This window comes from Ambystoma mexicanum, chromosome 10 (assembly GCF_040938575.1).
Source record: "Ambystoma mexicanum isolate Mex_15411 chromosome 10, UKY_AmexF1_1, whole genome shotgun sequence".
In the NCBI taxonomy this organism is placed as follows: Eukaryota; Metazoa; Chordata; class Amphibia; order Caudata; family Ambystomatidae; genus Ambystoma; species Ambystoma mexicanum.
This window is the reverse complement of record NC_090932.1, coordinates 1,431,935,936-1,431,958,356: the sequence shown is the minus strand read 5'-3', so window position 1 is coordinate 1,431,958,356 and position 22,421 is coordinate 1,431,935,936. Positions and strand designations below refer to the sequence as shown.

Here is a 22,421-nt window from a genome sequence, read left to right as displayed (position 1 = left end):
ATGTCTGTAACTACGCCTTGATACCTCAGGGTGATACCTCAGGGTCAGGGCATGTAACAAATGTAATAAATAAATAAATTAAATAAATAAGCGTTAACCAAGCAAGGCCAGCCTTATCAATGTGGCGCATTTGTTGATCGGGGATATCCCTGTAGTCATCACATGCTCGGTACTACTAACATTTGCAATATTTGCTCAAAACAATTCTCTCTGCTTTATGTACGTAATTTGTGTCAATTGACTTTTAACAATGACCCCAGGATTCCGACTTTTTTGGGTAGTTAATGTTCAGGGATCTAGAGAGGGTGACTGCAATGATGGATACACTGGACAGAATCTCACTCTTTCCAGCCGCTGACACGGTACCTCCAAATATGCCATATCACTCAGACTTTTACATCCTCTCTGACTCAAATAAGGGTGGGGGCAACCACCCACCATGAGCAAACCCACCATGAGCAAGCGTGTGAATCACACAGTTCTAAAAACAAAGGTTCTGGAATACAGGTGTAATACTCATGTCTTGAACCATGCTGTGTTTTAGCAAATGTTTTTGCGATGGATGTCTTTTCAGTTTGTAAAGCGGGTACAAATAAGTGCTTGCCAGTTCCTTACAGTGAAATCGTGACAGAGCAGAACGATTAGTATGATGGCGTCTTGAATTTCTCTTATAGAGCGAACACTGATAGCATAGAATTTTGTAAATCATAAGTATAGCAAATTTAAGACATTTGGTTGGACTGCCTCAAGGTACAAATCGATACAATAGCTAAGTGTGACCACAAAATATGCCAAGAATTGTGCATTTGTCCAGGCTTATTTGAGGGTGTCATATTCAACCCATAAGCAGCACTGTAGCTGTACAATATCTTCTTCTTTACACTTTTTTTGTATAGACATGTTTATTGAACATTAAGTCAGACTTGGCAAATATAGATAGTATATACAATTTTAGCCTCCCTGCCTCCCCTACTTGCACTCGGTGAACAGAACAATCATTTACAACTCTAAAAACCTCCCCCAAAAATCTTCATGGAGGTAGCTTTTCTTATTCCTGTATTCACCGTTTCTAAAAAAGACATTCTTTGTAAATCTTCCATTCATTCGGATGCAGTAATTTCTCAATTTTCCACTCTCGTAAAACAATTGTCTTTGCAGACAAAGATGCTCTGTAGAACCAACAACTCTCCGGGAATGCTAAATCTTCTATTAGATCATCCTCACCCAAGATGATGGTTGAAAAATAATAATCGATATCCAGCATTAAAAACCATGTTCATTGTCTGTGTTATTTCCTTCAAGAACACCTTTTAACTGCTACATTCTCAAATCATTTGCTTGAATGAACAAACCATGTGTTTACATCTCCAACAAATGTCTGATTCACTCAAACTCCTTTCGTAGAGCTTCTGTGGTTTCCAGTACACTCTGTTCAATATTTTGATCTGTCAAACCCTTTCCACTAGGTTAAGTGATGTTCAATGCACATTCCTGCACAGATGTTCCCATCTTCATATGTTCATTTCAGATCGAATAGCTTCTGACCATTTATCAAGCACATTTTCATTATCCATTTTGTATTTCACCAAATGTTTGTCCATTTTTTATGCACTATGACCATCATTTGTGTTCTGACCTGCAATTCTCTTACCCACAGCCTGCCTCAATTTCCTATATTCCGCATGTGTACAATCTGGCAAACCCCTTTCGGCAGTCAGATTATTATAAGTGATCAATTTGTGCTCTGAGGGGGACATAAGACTCGACTGAAGGCCACGGCGGAGGTACTGGTATAAGAGGGCCAGTAGATGGTGTGGCAAGTCCACCTGCGAGGTAGTGGTATGGTAGAGAAGCGTCTAGTGCCGGGTCTAGTGCCAGGAGGACACACAGGTGGAGGCAGTGTTGTAAGGGCAGTGTTGTAAGGGCATGGACCAGTTTGGGGGTTTGGCCACGGCCTTACAGAGCCTCCAGAAGGAACGCAGCAGGCTCCAGCAGGCTGTGCCCCGAGGAGGACACAAACCGACGCAGGGTGGCCTACAATCACACACCCATCGTTAAGGTGTCACCGAGCTAGAGGTGAGAGAGGCCTGCAGAGATATACCAGCAACAGGCATTACCTGGTGACCCCAGGACCCGCAGGGGTATGTGTGTGCCAGCTGGGGGCCGAAGCAGAGTCAGGAGGCCCACAACAGCCGACATCCCACTGGGAACATCCCACCACAAAAGGACAAAACTAACTTTTAGAAATAAGCAACAAATACAAACAATTTGGGAATTCTTTGCAAATAAGAGACAGGACAGATTTAATTAAGACAAATGAACCACTTTTCATTCGAATGTGTGAAGACAAACACATTGAATTTCATGAAATAAAAATTGTGAGTGTGAAGATTAACACTCTGTAGGCTATCATTTGCAACATTTATAGTATAAATATTAAGAATAACAATCACAATAACACAGATTCAAGCTATAAAACCCTTCAGAAATGTCAGTGTTTTGAAACTATATAATTAATATTTTGAATTGAACATAGCCAAGCGCAGTAGCAACACCCCTTTAACCGAACAAATAGATTTACCAAGACATGTCATCGTTGACCCTGGCGAAAAGGAAGGACTGCTGCCAACTGATGGAGTTGCTTCAGCAGAAGGGCATCCAATACAACTGGGCTTACCTGTTTGCGATGGTCTTTCAAATGGAAGGGAGGTTCTAATCACTCTCGCAAGCAAAAGAGATTTATCAGATATAACAGGATCTGCTTGGGGAACAAAGGAGAACAGAGAATGGCAAAGGCACTGGCATCCACCCAGAAAGGACAGAATATGGCCGTAAAATGGCAAAATGAAATTCCCGAGCTCCAGGAAGTTCGGAGACTGAGTGTTCAAGCAATGAAATGGAGGGGCAAAGGGTGTTGGCTCACATAAAGTGTGACAATGAAAAGGGGGGGCGAATGGCTGGCCTGGGATCTGATGAGTGCTCTGAGGGGCTGTGAGTAGTCAGCGTGGATCCTGGCATCCTGAAGGCAATCGAACCAAAGGAAAAACAGAATCTGAAGATAAAATTAATTGGAATATTTCTGAAAATAATAATAAATTAGAGAAATAATAATGATAAAAGATATATGAAAATTCAGAGAGAAGAATGTTTACAACAAAAAGAATTGAAATTTTGTATCTCTCCCGAAGAACCACAGACATATACCATGGGGAAACACGTGTTGAGAGTAACAAATGTGAACAGAGAGAAACAAATATGAATATATGGAAATTGACAAATAAATGAATGGAAATCAGAGTTGCATGAAAATTAATGCAAAAAATAAATATAATTCATGGAATAACAATTCATGTGTTAGCTATATTGTTTATACCAGAAGCACAACCCACAAAAGTGTTTTTTCAAAAAGAAAATTGATTCAGGATATTGCTGCAGTCGCAATATATAAGCACTTAGGGAGCAGAATCTAGGTAAACATATTAATTATTTTGGCACACAAATAATTGATATCGCCGAAACAGGAAAACAAAGCCGACAAGGACTGCAATCAGCTAAACCAAGGGCTGGGAGAAGGTGGAGAGGATATGTATTGAGTTTAGCGGAGGATCAAGAATGGGGACTTGCTACAAGAGAATGGGATGTTTCCTCATACATACTAATGAAAGGGATGGAGAGGGAGCTCCAAGACTGTTGACCCCTGTCTCATTGCATTACATTGGTGACTCAACACGTTTAAAATGTTAGTTAACATATACTGGGGGAGGTCATACAAGAGCATGGGGACAGGGCAAAAAGAGGCAGGTGGGGCCCCACCTCTGGAGTTCAATGCGGTTCATAGAATATCTACAGTTTGGGGACGGGATGGTGGTATGGCAGGGGTAGGAGTGGGAAACTCAAATCTGGGGAGGGAAAGGCAAAGGGACTTTGTAAGATAGCAAATATTTGGGGGGTGGCTGCAGAGGACCCCAATGCAGGCATTGGACAAGCTCTGTTCATAATGGAAGGGGCATAGGTTGGCAAAAGCTGGCAAAAATGATGATGCAAGGGGGAACAGTGGAAGGATGGAGAATCTTTCCATTATATCCATACCCCCAATTCCCGCTGGTCTATTGTAAACATTGAACAAAGACAATTACTCACCTTCATTGGTTCGGATTGTCAGGTGTTGCAGGTCAAACAGACCTGTTTCAATTACTGACGCCTCCCAATTCAGTGTTACGTCTATCCAAATCAGAAGACTGACATACAGCCATCCTTTAGGCCCTTTTTAGGCTGATATACAATAAAATCAAAAGCCCTGTGGATAAATTGATGTTAATGGCCAGGTTTCTTGCAAAAGTATTACATGCAACAAAAATGCATATAAAGGCATTGCATTCTAAGTCTTTGAGGTGCTTAGCCAGACCAGCTATATTCCAAGATAGGAAGCAGTTGCCCCAAGCTCCTCCTTGGTTGGTTCTTCATGCATCTGTCAATCTACTTTGTCTTTCCCTTGTCGTTCAGCTCTCCCTGTTCCAGATCCCTTTCCTATATCCACCTTCATTGTGGATCTTAAGTTGCATGCTGGGGACCTAAACCCTACTTCTCGGATCCTAGATAAAAATGGTACTGAGGATTTAAGCCTAATATTAACATTATTTTGGGGGTAAGATCTAATATCTAAGCCCAGAAGCCCACCAACCAATTTCCATAATTTCATGAAGACCTGAATGTAAATCAAATCTGGTGTGCAAGATAGGTACCCTTATACACCTGACCAGGTCTTCCCTGATCAAAGCCAGATAACCTCTATATGTCTGAACCAGTGTATGGTCTTATTAATCAAGGAATCCTGGTCATCATAGGAATTTTGGGTTAGACGGGGCTCATTAGTCATAATCAATGTGGGACACCCTCTTAGAGATTCGGTATGGGGAGAACTTCTAGATCCTAGTCGAGGTCTAGGGGGGCAATTGAATCTCCCAATTGGAATTTGAATAGGGCCCGTGAGTAGAGGGTTATATAAACCGAGGGGGTGATCTTGGTACCTTCTGTGTCCATTTTGACAATCTGTTGTTTTCAGGCTTACAGGGGTAATTTATCTTGTGGGGTACAAATCACCTTACCTTTTCTTTGTAGTGTACAATTTAAATTGTTCCCTACATTTATAGGCTTGTTTATTATCTTGGAGGAGAAAGGGATTCAATAACAGGACTCAGTAATGAAACCCTGTCCTTTATCACCTTTATATCATCAGCCAGTAACTTAAATTGACTCTCCATACTGTTAGTGACTGCCTCCTCGGTTGCTAAAAGCAACCCTTCGATCTTTGAGCTCATATAGCATACGTCTGCTAAAGTACTGGGTACATGATCTTGTGAGCAGGTCTGTGTGCTTGAGTCTTTCATATTGGTGGAATGTTCTTTTTGAGAATTAGGTTGGACTCAGACATTCTTCCTTGAACCCTTCTTGCCCCCCATAGTTGTAATCCGCCTCCTACTAGCACCCCCCTAAATCTCCTGCATAGAACATTTGCCCCCTTAGCACCACTCCTCTGAAAAAATCCTTGCAGGTTTCAGAGGGAGAGTTCATCACTACTTGCTCTAAGAAATTCGTCACCCTCCCTCCCCCACTTTCCTCTACTGGAGTTGCAGTTGGTTCAGCTAATAATGCACCCCCGACTGATATAGAACCGACTTCCCCACCACCCCTGTTGCCCATGCTCACCTCTTTGACAGGTAGGGCATAGTTCTGCCCTGACTCTTGGCCTGGATTCAAGTTCACCTAATATGGTCCCATGGGATCCTTCCGCGGGGGCGACCATTGGGCGTACCTATGTTCTAAGTCTGTAATGGAGGTGGAAAGTAAGGTGTAATCAGCATATCGTTGACCTCACCAGAGACTGCACAATTAGACGAGTATCCTGCGGTCATAGGGAGGTCAACTGAATGCTCTGTTATCTGAAATAAGGCTATTCACATCCTTAAATGGCTGAAATATGAGCGATCTTTCGCTGCGTGACTTCTGGAGATATTGAAGATTCAGCCTTTCATTTTACCATCATGAAGAAGTGAGCACGAAAATAGGTTATACAAGAAAAGTGACCAATCCAAAAGTCAATTAAATCAGTCGATTAATACACAACATCAGGCAACAGCTTGAAAGTCACCAGCTGCAATACTATGTAATTGGAACACCAGCCCTTTTTCATGTAGTGCCCTGAGGGAGAAACACCCGGCAGCTTAAGGGGCTGCCTTAGTCCGTCCACTCCCCCCCCCTTGCTCCCACACCGGATGTAGATACAAAAGAGAGTTCAGCACAGTTGTGCCTTGGCTGGATACTATTAATTTGATGACAGGAGGAACGTTCGAGGGGGCGCAAGCCATCCAAATAACACTTTGTCCCAGCAGCTCAGACCAACGGTAAAAAGTGACTTGTACAGTACGAGATACAATGTGCAAAGTGCACGCTTTCAGAGAATAGTCAATGTAATCGCTGAGATAGAGGAGACTGACGAGTGTAAAAGTGGAAAGCGCTTTCCAAAGGTTTGTCAAACATGCGCTAATACATTGTATAGGAGCAAAAAGGACAGTTCATTCAAAGCCCCTGTCAATATTTAATTAAGTTGCACACACTTGATATGCTAAGTTTTATTCAGTACTTGCGCTTTGACATTCTCCCGGTTTATGCTAACACTGGAGCATGGAAGCGCATACCGTACGACGAGTGCATTTGTCTCTTATGCAAGTATAAAGTGGAGCCTGTACGCCATATACCGATGCACTGCACAGCCCTCAGTTCCTTATATCTTAAAGGCTCCGCTAAATTCAAGACACATGAGACTGATCAATTTTGGAGAATGTTATATGCGGCCAAGTCGTGTTGTGGCCTCTGCAGCCTCATATATCCAACAACAACAACAAAAAAAGAAAAATGCTGAAACCTATTGATTTTAATGAGTAAGCCCTGATCAATTAGTCTCTCCTTTCAATGATGACAAGTTCAATATTTTATTCTTGTTTTAGTATTTCATATGTAAATGTGTTGTTAATATGGAATTTGTGTATGCACATTGTATCAAATGTCTTTATGCACACAAAGAAAAAACACCCCGCCTTTACACATACACGGCGTGTCACAACCAGTATCTAGATCACAGTCCTACTGTGTGTTACTCAGCAGGTACAACATGTTGGCATATCTTTAATAAAGAAATGAATTCGAAATCAGCATATTAAATCACAAGGAGAAATAAAATGCTGAAAAATGTTTGTGTGTGTCTTCTTCTTTGTGTGCTTTCTTTGGTCTCCCTCAACTTGTGTATATCTTCTTTGTGTGCATTCTTTGGTCTCCCTCAACTCACAAGCCCCGTGGAAACAAAAAAGGGCCTTTTTTGCTCATTGTATGTTACATCAAATATTTTTATGTCATATTTTTTGTGTTTTTTAAATGAACTAATTTGTATTTTATGTCAACTATTTTTAGTGTAAACGGTTTATCATACAACCATAAGCACTTAAAAAAGCAAAAAAGTAAAAATCGATTTCTCACTGTTACAGACAACCACATAATAACATATAATATAAGTGAATATAAATTGAAAGTAGACAAGTCCTAGCTTCTCCCAGTGGGGTGTGGTTGATCAGCGATATCCCTTTTCAGATCTGCCTTTCTAAGCTCAAACGTCTGGATTTCGAGACACTTGAAGTCCCTATTCTGGATCAACTTTCCAAGCCAGTGGGAAACCAAAGCAGTGGATTTTGGAGAGGTGGAGAGGTGGTAGCTTGGGTTGGATGGGAAGGTTAAATGCAGTTAGATTGAATATTCTGCCCCAAGTTTTATTCCTGTTCACCATGCTCCCAGTGGACATCCCTAGACAATTCATGACAGAAATGAGGCTAACATTGTACCGCTTCTTATGGGACGATAAGCGTCCAAGGATCCCAAATGGAAGACTGATTTGGGTTCCAGAAGCGGGTGGAGCAGGTTTTCCAGGCCTGGAGGGATACTCTCTGGTGGCACAGCTCAGGGTCCTATATGATCACTTGAGAAAGACAACTGATAAACAATGCCTTAGTGTGGAGAATTACTGGTTCAGGCTGGTTACAGTGGGAGAACGGTTGTGGGTCCCACCCACTCCATACATCAAGGAACATAACGATTCTTAACATTTTTGGCAAATCTGCAAGAAAAGGGGAAGGGCGGATAAGCTCAACACCTGGCCATCTCCGATGAGCTATTGATAGGAACCACCTTTCGCTGAAGAATTGGCAAATCCTGCAGACTTTCAAACATGCTTCGAGGCGGGACTGCAAAGGGTGTGTCAGCTCTTGGACGAGGGAACATTTATCGAAGTGGCAGCGCTGGAGCAGGGATTAAACATTGGGACACATTTTGGTGTTTAGGTACCTGCAGATTAAAGGTTTTCTAAGTCAAGGTAAGTTGATAACACGAGTCTGGAAGCCCATCAAGATTTGAGAAGGTAATCAATACACATGACAGTAATAGAGGATTATTCCAGCACTTTACAAGGCTATCAGGGAGTTGCAAACTCCAGATTTCGGAGGCCTGCAAAAGCAAGTGGGAGGGAGACCTGGGAATGCCCATAACCGAGAAACTATGGCTGAAAATGTGCTGTAGGTCACAAAGTATCACACTCCGTACAATATAAATTACATGGAATTAAATTGCTGAATAGGCAGAGTTGCCCCCAGCCAGGGTTTACAGAATGTACCTAGCCACTATAGAGGAGTGTTGGAGGGGCTGCGGGCAAAGGGCATATTTCCATTAAAGACCTGATGTTAATTTAATTTGGCATGTCTAAAGAGGAGGATGGCTACTGTAAGTTGTTGCATATGACACAACATATACTCCTGGTGGCAAGGGCATTAATGGCTCAAAGCTAAAAAAATTGTGCAGCGCCCCCCATAAAAATTGAATGACTGAGAAAAAACAAAGAACTGTACCAAATGGTGAAAATTGCAGCCTGGTTACAAGGCACCTCCAAAGACATCAAATTTGAATGGTTTCAATTCTGGTCGAAACAAGGGGAAAAGGGATGGGAAACAGTTAGATGCTATTCTTTGTGACGCTATGTTAACAGTTCTTAAGAGATAGACCTCATAGGTAGGAATGGGGCTTGCACCCGCTTATAACATTTTGCTGGATTTCAGCTATGTTCATTTAAAGACTGCTCAGATCTGAGGAGGACAGGGAGGGGGGAGCAGAGCAGGGAAATATGGGCCGGTTAGAACAAAGAGTTGAATCAATGGTCTAATCACCAGGGGCATGGTTGAAAAGTTCAGAGGTCTAGTAAGTTGACTACAGTGGGATGTTTCTGCATGAAGGAAAGAGTTAAAGGTTGGAAAGTGAGTGATCAAGATTCAAAAGACGATTGAATAGGGAAGCTGTTTGTTTGAAATGTTCTGAACTGCTTCTGATGTTATAACACCAATACAAATTATATATTTATTTTAAAAAGGGACATTTCCTGGAAAATATGGCCGGTGAGGGAAGTATTTTTATTTGTGCAACTGTGTCCCATATCAAAGGTGCTTTGATAAATGTATATGTTTTTCTCGATGTGCATTCACATAATAGTTGTACGGGCTTCCAAAAAAATGGAACAATAGCAATCAACATCTTGATAATAAACATCTTTAAAGCAAAAGTTAAAGAAGGGGCGCCAAAAATCTACTTAGCTTTTGTAGACCTGTCAAAAGCCTTTGATAAAGTGGACAGAAACATGCTATGGAAAAAATTGGAAGCCTGGAAATGCCCCAGATCACTGCTCAACCCACTAATAGCGCTTCACACAAACACAACAGTAAGAGTAAAGCTTAACCAACAGGGAACCTTATCGGAAGAAATACAAGTGGAAAGGGGTGTAAAACAGGGGTGCCCACTTGCTCCTGCACTCTTTATCAACTATCTGGGGGACCTGCAGTACTCAGAAAACAAGATCAGAACGTTTCCACCTAAACTAGGGAAAACCAAAATTCCTCGTCTCCTATATGCAGACGACGTGATTCTGATTGACCAGACGAAAGTGGGCTTGCAGCGGAAATTGACAAATTTGACAAAATACCTAGAGGAAAATCACTTGGAGATAAATAAAAACAAAACAAAAACCATGACACTGGAGAAACAACAGAAAAGCTCTATAACAAGGGAGTCCTGGTTTTTAGACGATACAAAAATCGAAAAAGTAAATAACATCAGATACCTGGGATTTGAACTAGATAACACACCAACAGACAAAGCAATGCAAGCTGCTCTCTGGGATAAAGCGAAGAGACTGACAGCGCAAATGAGAACGTTGGACAAGAAATGTGGTAAATTTAAGCTAACCCTGGCAATACATTTCTATAAAATGAAATTGGTGCCCGCGTTGACATGTGGAACGGAAGCATCATTGTGCATCCCGGAGAACATCTGGAACAGAATAGAAGGCATGGTCTGGAGATCCATTCTAGGGCTTCCCAAATCAACCGCAATAACGGCTATCAGAAGGGAGCTTGGATTAATATCCTTGGCCTCGATAGTCGACATTAACGCAATGAGGCTATTCAGAAAAATCATCCTGGCTGACTCCCTGCCAATCTATGCATTGATTAAAGAAGAACTTGATACTGGAAAATGCAGCTTATTCAAGAAGTGGGCAGATTCTAGAAAGGAAAGGTTGTCTGAAATACTGTGCACGGAAACAGACCTAAAAGAAAACCCAGATAAAATCAAACGGAAACTCGAAGAAAGGGATTGGATCAAAACAATAGAGGCAGCAACAGAAAATAAACTATTACAACATCTTCCACCAACGTTCAACAAACCAAAGGTTCCAATGAAATACGTGAGTAAATTCCCGGACAAGAAAAAAAGACATTTGTTTATGAAAGCAAGATTAAATGTACTACAAACTAAACAAATACTCGCCATTCGAAATATGGCAGAAAACCTAGTATGTCGACTATGTAAAAACCCAGACACTGTGGAAACGATCAGACACCTAATCCTAAACTGCCCCTGCACGAAACAGAATAGAACCACCTACCTATCACCGTTGATCACGAATCAGTGGATGATTCAAGATGAAACTTTGTGGAACAGACTCATCGCCGGTGAAGCCACTAGGTGGACAATAGCCATGACAAATTTGCTCGAAATGGCTTTCAAACAGATAAACGAGGCCCGGCTCACTGAATCTACTGAAGCAGAGCATGGCTAGGGGAACCACCAGTCAGATGACTTTGGAGGTCTCCCACAAGCACTTTAATAAGTCGGATCTGTGAAAAACCATTGTCGAGAAACTCATTTTCAATGAAACCAAGAGGAACAAATTGCAGAACAAAAATGTGCCACACTCTTGACAAAATTACAGGTTTTTCCTGAATATAAGTCAAATAAATAAATAAATAAATAAATAAATAGTTGTAAATATAATTGAATCAGCACTCAGGTTTCATGTGCATTGTCATGAATAGATCTTTCTTAGTATTTGCAAATAGTTAAGTTATCTCCTATATGTCATTATGTATATATATTGTAATAATTAAAGTTGGCTTGTCTCTTTCTAGATGGCTAAAACCTGACGTGGGGAAGAAGTCCAAGTTCAAGACACAAATAAAAAAGAAAACATTGAATCCTGAGTTTAATGAGGTGAGCCATTCTTTTATTGTGGGCCGGGTTCTCCATGCATACCTCTCCTCTGGGTGCGGGCAGAAGCATATCCGGGAGGATAGCTCAGCTGCAAGGAATGTGCTTGTGTTGGAAGCAAGACAACACATAGCAACCCAGGTTCGAATTCCGGTCTTGCGCTTAGAAACTGGTCTCTGGTATTATTGTCGTGTTATGAAAGAACAATTCTAAATCCTGCAAGTGTAAATTCTGTCACACACCTGAATGTTACATGTACTCTGTCTGGCGTTGGCAAGTAGTATGCAAATTCACCAAAAAGTAACCTGTGAAAGTTTGTGGGTAATTGCTCAAAAGGTTTAGTGACCCACAAAATTCCTCTCACCCGTGAGTTCAATCTCTTAGATAAAAAACATGCCCATGAGACGTTGCTGTGTTTCCTCAAAGTGTCCGTATTAAGCCTTGCCTTTTGGATTATATCTTCCATCATATCATCCCTTACTCACAAGTGCCTGACCAACCAGGCCCCTATTTACTTAGCCAACCAACTCACACTTCACAGCTCCACTCGACCTATGAGAACGGCCCAAGCCTGCAGTCTATATCACATCCGAGATTCAAGCTTTGAAAAGCTGGCAGTGTGAGCTTCCCGGTCTTGGCCTCTAAACTTTGGAATACCTTACCTAACTCTATCAGAGCTGAGCCCTCCTTCCAATCCTTTAAGAGCATAACCAAATTGTGGCTCTCAGCCCAAAACATATGAGATATCTGGCGCTGTATTAAATACATTGCCACTCTGTCCTGCACAGTGATTGCCCTCTGTTTTCCTCTTTTATATTCTACGTGTATATATATAACTGTTGTATTTTTCATTGTATATCATATGATATGATATGGCATTTATAACGCACCTATACACAAGTGTTTCAAGGCGCGACGAGGCATGGGAGGGGGAACAGGGGAGGACAAACAACGACCCTACTAGGCCAGGTGTCATTCAGATCGCTCATGTGCATGGGATAGGAAAGGAGGAGACGTGCGAGGGAGGAGGGGGAGAGGACAGTGCAGTACATGGGATAAGAACCAAACAAAATAAATAAATAAATAAAGATATATAGTGCGTAAAAGTATGGGCCACAGGTGGCAAGTGCCAGGAAGTGCAGCCATCTGGTGTCAAGTGCTGGTGGTGGGACTGCAGGGATACAGGACCAGTCCTCAGGTGCTGGGAAGGCAGTGCAGGAGTGTGACTGGCAGGTGAAGGGACCTGGCCCAGAGATCAGAGGGTGACCAGGTAACCAGTGCAAATTCAGTGTCAGCCAGGTATATATCTCGTGTATTCTTCATTATACTGAGACAATTTATCTTCTTGTGAACCTCCTATATTTTTATACCTGTACATTCTAGCTCAACGTCTTCTATATCTTTTTTGCCTGTACATACTATATTGTATATTATATTATATCTGTACATGCCATACTGTAGCTGCATGCTGTCTGTAATCTGGAAGAGCTATCCATTTCTTTGTATGTAATTGTTATCTCTGTTACACAAGATATGCGCCCAGATGCCTTTGGGCCCGGCACGCTATATAAATAAACAAAATACAAATACAAAATACAAATATGCCATCTTTCACATGCCGCCCTGGTAAATGGAGAAACAATGACCACATCACTGTCTTTCACCTTTCTTTTAAGTGTCGCTTCTGGTCAGATCATCGTGTGCACAGAGTTTATCAAGAATCTGTGTTCAGTTGGTTGTGACCATGTTTGATTAAACTACATTTGAGCAAGTGCATTGATATTATTACTAAAGAGACACGTGTTACAGGAAAAAACACACCAGATTCATGTCAACAAGAAGGAGGGACTAGCCCTGTATTATGATGCTTCCTTGTGATGGTATTTGCAGGATAAGGCCATCACTCTCTAACTCGTGTCGCCCCATGTTATTTCCCACAGGATTAGCCCTACACGTTCTGAGAGTCTCCTTCTTATATGAGCTCCCTGGCACATAATGCTGCCCTAGGGCTCGGGGATGATTGCATTCCGTGTAGAATTGTGCCAATGCTGCTTCCGCTGTATGATCGCTTCCCTGCTTCCTGCAGGTGCTCGTTCTCCATTTTCTTTGGCTTGGAGTAGAAAACAAATGTGCAGCTGCCCAAATTCATAATTGCAAAGTGATGTACCCTGATAAGAAATGTAAAATATTGACATGTAACAACCATTTCGTTGTCAGAGAGTGAGCAAATCTATGATGAATACATGTATTACTAGAGCTAGTTCGCTCAGTTTGAACAGATGTTTGAGGGCCCTCTTCTGGTGAACAGGTTTCAAGAGCAAAGTTAAAGATCTCAGATATAGTGTAATTGGTTCTTCAAAAGCTGTGCTCCTGCTAGAAATGACCACATATGTTGAAATAGCTATTTTGTTTCAGATAACAGTACCTGAACATTTTCATAAAATTAATCCAGGTAGAAGTTTTGATTATGTTTTAATGATAAGCCCAGTTGTGATGTTAACAGAATGATGGGCCTCATTACACAGATGGCGGTGAACCATGGCGCTATTAGTGCCATGGTTCATGCCGGTAAAATACCAGCACCTCCTTGGTGGAAAGGGGAATTACCGCCCTATTCCAAGGTTGGCGGGGTGGTAATTCCCCCTTCCACCATTGCCCTTCCCCATTCCCATTTTTGCCCCATAGGGCTCTATGGGAATGGGGAAGGCGCTAATTACGGTACCACAAATTGCGGTACCGTAATTAGCTCCCTGGTCCCTTTGCGGATTGGTTTTTACCGCCTGCAAAAAGCAGCCGTTAAATTCCCCAACCCGCAAAGGGACCTCGTAGTAAGGCGGTAAGGGTTTACCGGTACCGGTAAAATACCGGTACCGGTAAACCCTTACTGCCATCCGTGTAATGAGGCCCGATGTCACTGTCTTTCTCTGGGACACATGGGCCAATAGTCCTCTGTACCCACATGGCGCGTTATGCGTACTAGTGTAATCAAGCGCATTCCTCCCTGAAGCAATTAAAATGGAATCTGAGAGTCCCCAGAGCATCCTGAGCTTACCACCACTACGGCAATACATTCTTAGCGAACGGGTAATTTCAGACCTACTTGTTTTAGGTGGACATCACAGGAAACACAAAACACTGAAAGATGTTTCGCCACCTGTATTGTTTTAGGGAGAAGGGTGAGAAGTACAGGTAATGTGGGAATCGTACCATTACTGCGACTACACTGTTACCTGGTACGATTTCCAGTGCCTTTGCGTGGTCTAAGAATGCGACCCCCATTACTGCAGCTAAGGGAAGAACAGGTGTCCACTGCTCCTCTCAGACGTAGTAATGGGGGTCGGCGGTTGCAGGAGTTTCCACCTGCTCCCGTTAATTGGAGTGGGGGTAGAAAGTTTACAGAAAAAAGGGACCCTACTGCATCAGCGCTGATCCCCGTAAGTGATTGAGAACTGACGTGGCAGGGATCGAGGGAAGTCGGCGGCACAAGGTAAGCCGCCGCTAAGGTAAGTGGCCGGGGGGGGGAGCGGGTAGGGGGATGCAGGCCACAGTGATCACTGTGCCGCGCTGTAGTGGTTGTCGATATTTTTTTCGGCAGAATTATGGGCGGCGTAGTGATCACATAGATTCAAGTTGTACACACCAACACAAAAAATGGGAATGGTAGGCAAACAGTGGAAGGAAAAAGGCCTAAAGCAAGTTCATTATGGATCCTATTCAAAAGCACCTAATGTCCAGAGTAACACACCTAACCTAGCTTGTAATTTCCTGAGAGTTCATCCAGGGCACTGTTCTTTTCACATGGCCTTATAAGTGCCTAGCACAAGTCTTTGTCTCAGTCTTTGCCTTTTTCTTGGTAATTGTCTATTCTTTTATAATTGTCTTTGTTGTTGTTTTTTGTCGTAGTATTTTGGGTGCAGAGGCAGCCGCAAGCCCTCTACCTGGGCAACACCTCTCCTACACCTCTCTTACCTGCAGGTTCCCCTCACACACCTTACTTTAATGCATTTGTAATGCGAAATCCATGGACCCGTAGGCATTAGGGCACGGACAAAACATAAAAAACAAGATAAAATCCTGCACTAAACAGTATTACCCTATGAGTTATGCTTTGCTTTTACAGATAGGAATTCTTCCCATCATAGTACTTCTTTGTGCAACCTTTCAGTCACCCATCCCCCACCTGGGTCCTCAGTTGTTGCAGGACTCTTATGTTGGGTGAGTGACATTTCACCTTGTACCTACCACCACGATCTGGGTTAAAGCCATCAGCTCACTTCTCCTTAACAACTCTTATCAAGGCATGGTTCCTACTGGCCTCTGTTCACAGATTCCAAGCAGACAATCTAATCCAGCCTTTCCCTATGACCTGGCCTGTACTATTGTGTGGCTCATTTGGCACAGTCACCTCGGGTTCTGTCTCCACTCACTAGACATTTTTGGCGTGACAATAACTGGTCCTGACCCTGCTCTACTCCTTGTCTTTCATCACTCACTAGACCACAGCTTTCTTGGTAACACCATTTTAACTCCCACAAAGTCAGGATGTGTGTGATTTCTTTTATACTTGTGTTGATTGCGTAATTCACCCACTGAGTGTTCTGGTTGATAGGCCTGTTTTCCCATAAATGTTCTTTTTCCTGATGGGTAATTCCATAATGGGCATTTCTCCTCGCCTTGTTTGTGTATGGGTTGTACTTGTTCTCAGATGTTAGTATCAGTTTAATAATTGTGTTCATTCTGCATCCCGGAATGTGCGTCTGAGTAAATAAAAGTCTTGACAACCATGTTGGGATCATGCAGTTCTGTCATGATGGCTTCCTGTTCTTGATTCACATCTCTCGCAATCTTTAGTGCGTATGTTCCCCTGTTCCCTGTTCCTTTACCTGAACTGCAGATGCTCGCTCTGAGTCTTTTCTAGAGCTGCTGTATACAGTCCATTCTGCTTCAGTCAACATCCCAGGTTGCTCTTGGACACGTCTAAGTATCCTGCCAGGCAACCCCTGCTTGTTTCTTGGAGCCAGGGCCAGTTGGCAAGCAAACCTGGGACAGATTTACTGTGGGAGTTCTCCCTCCCCAGAGGGTCTGACACTAGTAGACCATTCCAAACCCTCTATTACCCTTGTCATACAACAGATTTCTCCTGTAGAAGTTCTCTTTTGGGCTGTATAGTTGTGGTAACTTGAAATTGCTAGAAAGCCAGTCAAGCAATTTACTAACACTTATCAGGTTTGTTTTAACATTGATGCACGGTTACAGGGCAACAGGGGTAAAGCAAGCATGATAAGTGTTATTACATGGCTATAGTGACCTACATTCAATGCACCCACGCATTAGCACAACTCATTGCATCCATGCATGCATACATAAAAGCTAGCACACCTTACCTGCTCACTGCATCCACACATGTCTGTGCAGCCACAGTGGAATGGATTTCCCCTGCGCCCATCTGCAACGTAAACATGCAGACTGACAGCAGAGGGCTCCTCTCCTGTCAGTGAGCGTGTCTTCACTGTTAGCATAATAATGAGAGGCAGCAGGACCCGTCTTGCGACACCCCATTGCCTCTCATTATAACAAGATACATTTTTTGTGGAGCTGAAAGGGTTACGCAACAAAGAAAAAATGCTTAGTGAGGGATGCGTCCCTGCTCAGTCCGCCCATACAAATAAAATGGGTGGACTGTGCTGCCAGCCACTCATGTAGATGCTCGATATTCACACCAAAGTTTGCTTGCACAGAGTTTATATACTTGTATATGCATCATTCAAGACGTGGTATTTTATAAAAACCTAACACCGGGAGGGATTGGATTAGGGCAACATGTCTACTTATGGAATAATATAGTGTTACTATCTCATTGGCTGCCCCATGTCTGTAGGACACACTGTGAGCTACTTCTAAGCATGTCACAAACTGATTATAGCAGAGAATATTGCAGTAGACTAATAACTGCAACATTGTATGTGAAAGTGCGTGGCATGGCTTTTGATTGGATCAGGGTTGAAATCCCGTGAAGGAAATGTCAGAGGGAGAAAAGACTGAAGATTATTTTTTAGAAATAACCTTCCATCTTTTCTCCTGTGAACAAATCTCCCATTCGGTCTTTTATTCTCTCTTTTTGGATGATTCCTTTTGATTAGTTGGCAGCACTATCCAACCTCGGACTTTCGGGTCGTTTTGATAGCACTTGAACAAAGTGAAACCTAGGTATTCAAGCTGCGTCAACTTCTTCTTTGGTTTCCCAATTACTCCAGTGTATGTTATCGACCTGATCCTTAGCCAAGCTCTATCGTTTGTAGATGACCTTGTAGTCTGCTCACTGTTCTGAGACATTAGAGGGAGTGTGAGCACACCAGTATCTTGTCTCGAAGCTCTAATCAATAGCCTTTATTTTGAGTTCTTCATCACATGTCAAGAGACCACGATTTTGTCAATTTCTGCCTTTCAATTTCTTCTATTTGATTTAATTAACCAGGGTGCCATTACCCTGTCTGGGCTTTCTAGACTTGCTCACTCCATCGCACATAGGCTTTTGCTTTCATGGTTGTTCAATACTTGGCATCAGCAAATGTGTTTGTCCTAATCTTTGCAGAAATATGTCTCATGCACATGGTCTATTCATTCACCCCTCTCTGTGCCTTGCGCACAGCTCCAGAAATAGCCTCCTTGACTTCAGGCCAACCTACTCTCTCATTCTGCACATGAAAACAGCTTCTTCATCAATTCTTCAATGTGCGATCCTAGGCTTGTTTTTGAGGTCATTGGGCTTATTTAGCACGGCCGTTGTCCATTTTATTCCAATGGCCATTCTAAATGTTATATTCATATATATCTTTTTTAGCAAGCTTTTATATGCTTCTTCTACCTTGCGTTACAGCATATTTACAGTTATTGATCAGCACGTTACTTCATCTTCTCATTTTCACGATAACTTCATCTTTTGGTACATGTTTCTCTTACTGCTTCTGTTACATCGTCAGTCTTAAGTATTTTCATATTGTTTTGACTTAGGCATATATAACTTCTTTATGACATTTTATAGACTTTTGTTTAGCGTTCATCCATGATTCTCAGAGTCCCTTCATGGAATGTATAAAATTGACATCCATCTTGGTAACTTCCTTCCATTGTCTCAATGTGTGGATTTCTTCTGAATTGCTGTCTCAGTGCATACCGTCTTTAGTACAATCAACACGATATGGACGTGTCACATAATCTTGTGCATGAATTCCAGATGGTAGCCCTTTGTCTGATACTCCAATAGGATGGTGGTGAAGGGGCAGGGACTGGAAAAGAGGCCTCTACCTGCTCCTCTACAATATCGACGGATTACACATTTATTAATAGCTATTTTCAGTAGGATATTTCATCAGTGTGTGCGCCAGGCAGCCCTCCACCAGTCTGGAATCCGAAGTGTGACATTCTGCTACATGCATGTGGCCACCTAACCAAACACAGACAAGGGCATGCTTTCAGAACCTTTAGCATGGAAGACAATGAGGCATCCGCAGAGAGACCTTGCATCAAAACTTGTCAGCAGAGCAGGGGTCAAGTCCTAAAAATTAAAGTGGGCGGACTCATCAACAAATGCAATCGGGTGCGACGTCATCAGAAATTAGCATATCAAGGTGAAATATGCACATTTCATTAAATTGGCTTTGCATAACCATCCAAATTGCACAGGACGAATGGAATTTGCCTTTTATAAAATCAACACAAACACAAAACCAAGAGAGGATATTTTCCTCCAATAGTGTTTTAGAAAACTTTGTGCATGTTTTAAACTCCAAGAATCAATACAATTGTTTTCCCTGGAACATGCAGTACCGAAATGCGACATTTCACTTTTAGTTTGCTATTTTTCATCAGGTTATATAGTGCAGTGGTGAAGTGTCCGGCCTGTAAACCTAACGACTGCGGTTATATCCCTGAGGTCATCTTTAATTCATAAATTCAAAGAGGTCAATCAAGGTTTCCCATTTTAGCTGGGGGGACTGAGTCCACCCTCTGAATAAAGTGGGTGGACTATGTCCCCCCGCGTGTACCCTCGACTTGAGCCCTGCAGCAGAGATGTGAAGCCCCAGACGACAAGGGGCCTGGTTCAGAGGAAACATCCCACTGACAGGTGCTTTGTGAATCATGCCGAAGGGCTATTTCAGTTTCCTATTTTAAACAAGACATGTTGTAGTGATAGATGTTCACATGAGGCGGAATATATCAATCGTGCAAAAAGGATAAACAGAATCACTCGGTGTTAGTTAGCAATGTCTTGCAACGTAATTGATTTTTTTTATGTGGTGATAGGTATCTGTTCAATAAATATGTATATATTTTGTCTATCCATTATTTGTTATACACATCAGTGTAATAATAATGTGTCATGTATATAGTGCTTTTGGCTAAAGCGCTTCACATAGAACATATTTTACATACATTATTTTTACCTAATTGAAACACGCAGAGCTTTCTAACTGTGAAACATGGTAAAATGTTGATTGAAATGTGTATTGGAACATTTAATTGATTTCTAAAGGTTATCTACCATTTTAGAATGATCCCATGTGCTCGTTGCCGCCCTACTATGACTCAGTTGTGGCTGCACCCCATCCTTTGTGTTTTGTCTGATTCCCTTGCTTTGATGTTCTGATGATCATCTGCCCTTCCATTTATGAGTTGTGGGCTTCACTAGTGTCCACCCTAATCCCCAGAGAGCCAGCCTGCTTGATACAAAGGTCTTTGTTAAGATTCAATGCTGGGAAAATATTTTTTTCAATAACAGGTGGAAAGTATTTCTCGTCTTGAGCTCTTTCTGTAACAGGTGGAAAGTATTTCTCCACTTGAGCTCTTGAGTTCAATGGGGTGGGGTGTAAGCATTGCTTTCCTCCTTTCTGGAATATATCAGGCATGGGAAAAAAGGATTCTTCGAATTCCCAAGTCTCTCTGAGTGAGTGAATGTGGGACCTGGGCATCTATCTGTCAGTGCAGTATAGCAATAATATGGAGCTGTGTTCCTCTCTGTAAATTATATTGTTATATTTGTTGGAAAGCAAGGTATTTCAGAGGTTGTTCTAGGTTCCCTGACCCTTTCTTCTCAAACACTATTTGGGACCTTCCTGGATCCATTTGAACTTTCCATTCTTGGAAACTAGTGCATTATGGGACGTTGAGTTCTGTTCCATTTCCTTCAGGTTGGTTTTGCTGCACTCTGGGGCCATAACACAATTCCTTTATATTTCCTTGGTTTTAGTGGATAAGAGGGACCTCTCTGTGCTTTGTGCTTCCCTAACAGGTTTTCACATTCTGAAACGGCACTGGCTATTTTCAAATCCGCAACAGATTTTCCATTTGTGAGTGTGACACCCTCTTGTGGCTTATTTGTCTTGCTCTTGCGTTGGGGGGCAGTTGTCACAAAGTATGCAATATGCATTGGAAGCTGCGTGACCCCGCTTTGCCTATCTACTTCTCACTAGTGCTAACCATGGGTCGAGAAGGGGAGCTCGGGTTGATGAAGCCGTGCAAAGACTCGGGCTCTTAGCTGTCATGGCAGAAAACCTCAAGGGCTGGGACATGTATTAGTCCTGCACATGCTGGGGCAATGATATGGAGCCTTTCCTTAACAATTTATACGTCATGAACAATATCTATGTTTTATTTTATCCAGCTAGTACAAAAAAGATGACCAAGGCCTTCATGTCGCGCATAATACGCTTCTTGATTTGCCCTCCGAACACTCGGAATTACTTTTCAAAAATATAATTTGTATTCATGTATTGACAAGTAAAACATGTTAGGTACACATTTTACACACAACATTTAGAGTTCAACATGTTTCCTGTGACACCAATCTAAAAGTATTCAGCTTTTCAGACACAAAAACACTTTTGCTATCAACATAAGACCCAAACAAAACCTAGAACAAAACTCTTGACTGGATCCTCACGTCCAACTCTGCCATAAACATTATCTCTATGTTAGCAATGCCCTGGTCAGATCACTTCCTAATTAACTTTGATCTTAATGACTCCAACTTACAGTCCACCACTCCTCACACACCTGTATTGGTTAGAAACTTCCATAAACTCACAATCGGCAACCTGAACCCCACCCTCTTATCCTCACTCAAAAACCATGACTCTACCAACACCAACCCACATGACATTGCTAGCTTTTACCACGCCTGCCTTCAATTTACCATCGACACACATGGACCACTTGTATCAAAAAATGCCCAAATCCCCACAAACTGGCCAACTCATGGTTTGATGAGGAACTTACTAACCTAGGCCACAAGAAAATAGCCGCTGAAAATCTATACAACAGAAATCTTTCCACCACCAACTGCTTCACACTAGCCACAGCTACCAAAACCTATAAACTGATAGTGGTAGCACAAAAATCTAATTCTTATAATACTCACATTTCCAAGGCAGCCTCTAACACTAAAGAACTCTTCTCTATCTAAGAGAATTGGAATTGCCCATTCCACCCTCCACCCCATGCAAGTAGACCACATCTTCTCAGCCAATACTACCACCAGCCCTGGCTACTCCTGTGGGACAGACAATCCCACCAGCTGCCTTGTCAACCATAAAAGAAGCTGTTGATCCATATCTTTCCAAAACAACAGTACTCTGTATATACTGCAGCACACCACTCTGTAGAGGGGAGCAATTTCGTAGTGCTTTCAAGGCTGTAATCAAGGAGCATGAGAAACACTGCCCTCTGCCTTGAACTGAATGCACACACAACATCTGCCCCTGTCCACCAGCCTCTTTATATCTGTGGTCCCT

At 42.3% G+C, this 22,421-nt stretch overlaps 1 protein-coding gene across 2 annotated transcripts in view; it reads left to right on the top strand.

The window, feature by feature from the left end:
* Positions 1-22,421, top strand: part of RPH3A (rabphilin 3A) — a 1,455,977-nt gene that overhangs the window by 1,338,732 nt on the left and 94,824 nt on the right. For both annotated transcript variants that reach the window (XM_069619488.1, XM_069619489.1), the window contains one exon: positions 11,553-11,634. In XM_069619488.1, coding sequence (XP_069475589.1) covers positions 11,553-11,634 — 82 coding nt within the window. The remainder of the gene's footprint in view (positions 1-11,552; positions 11,635-22,421) is intronic.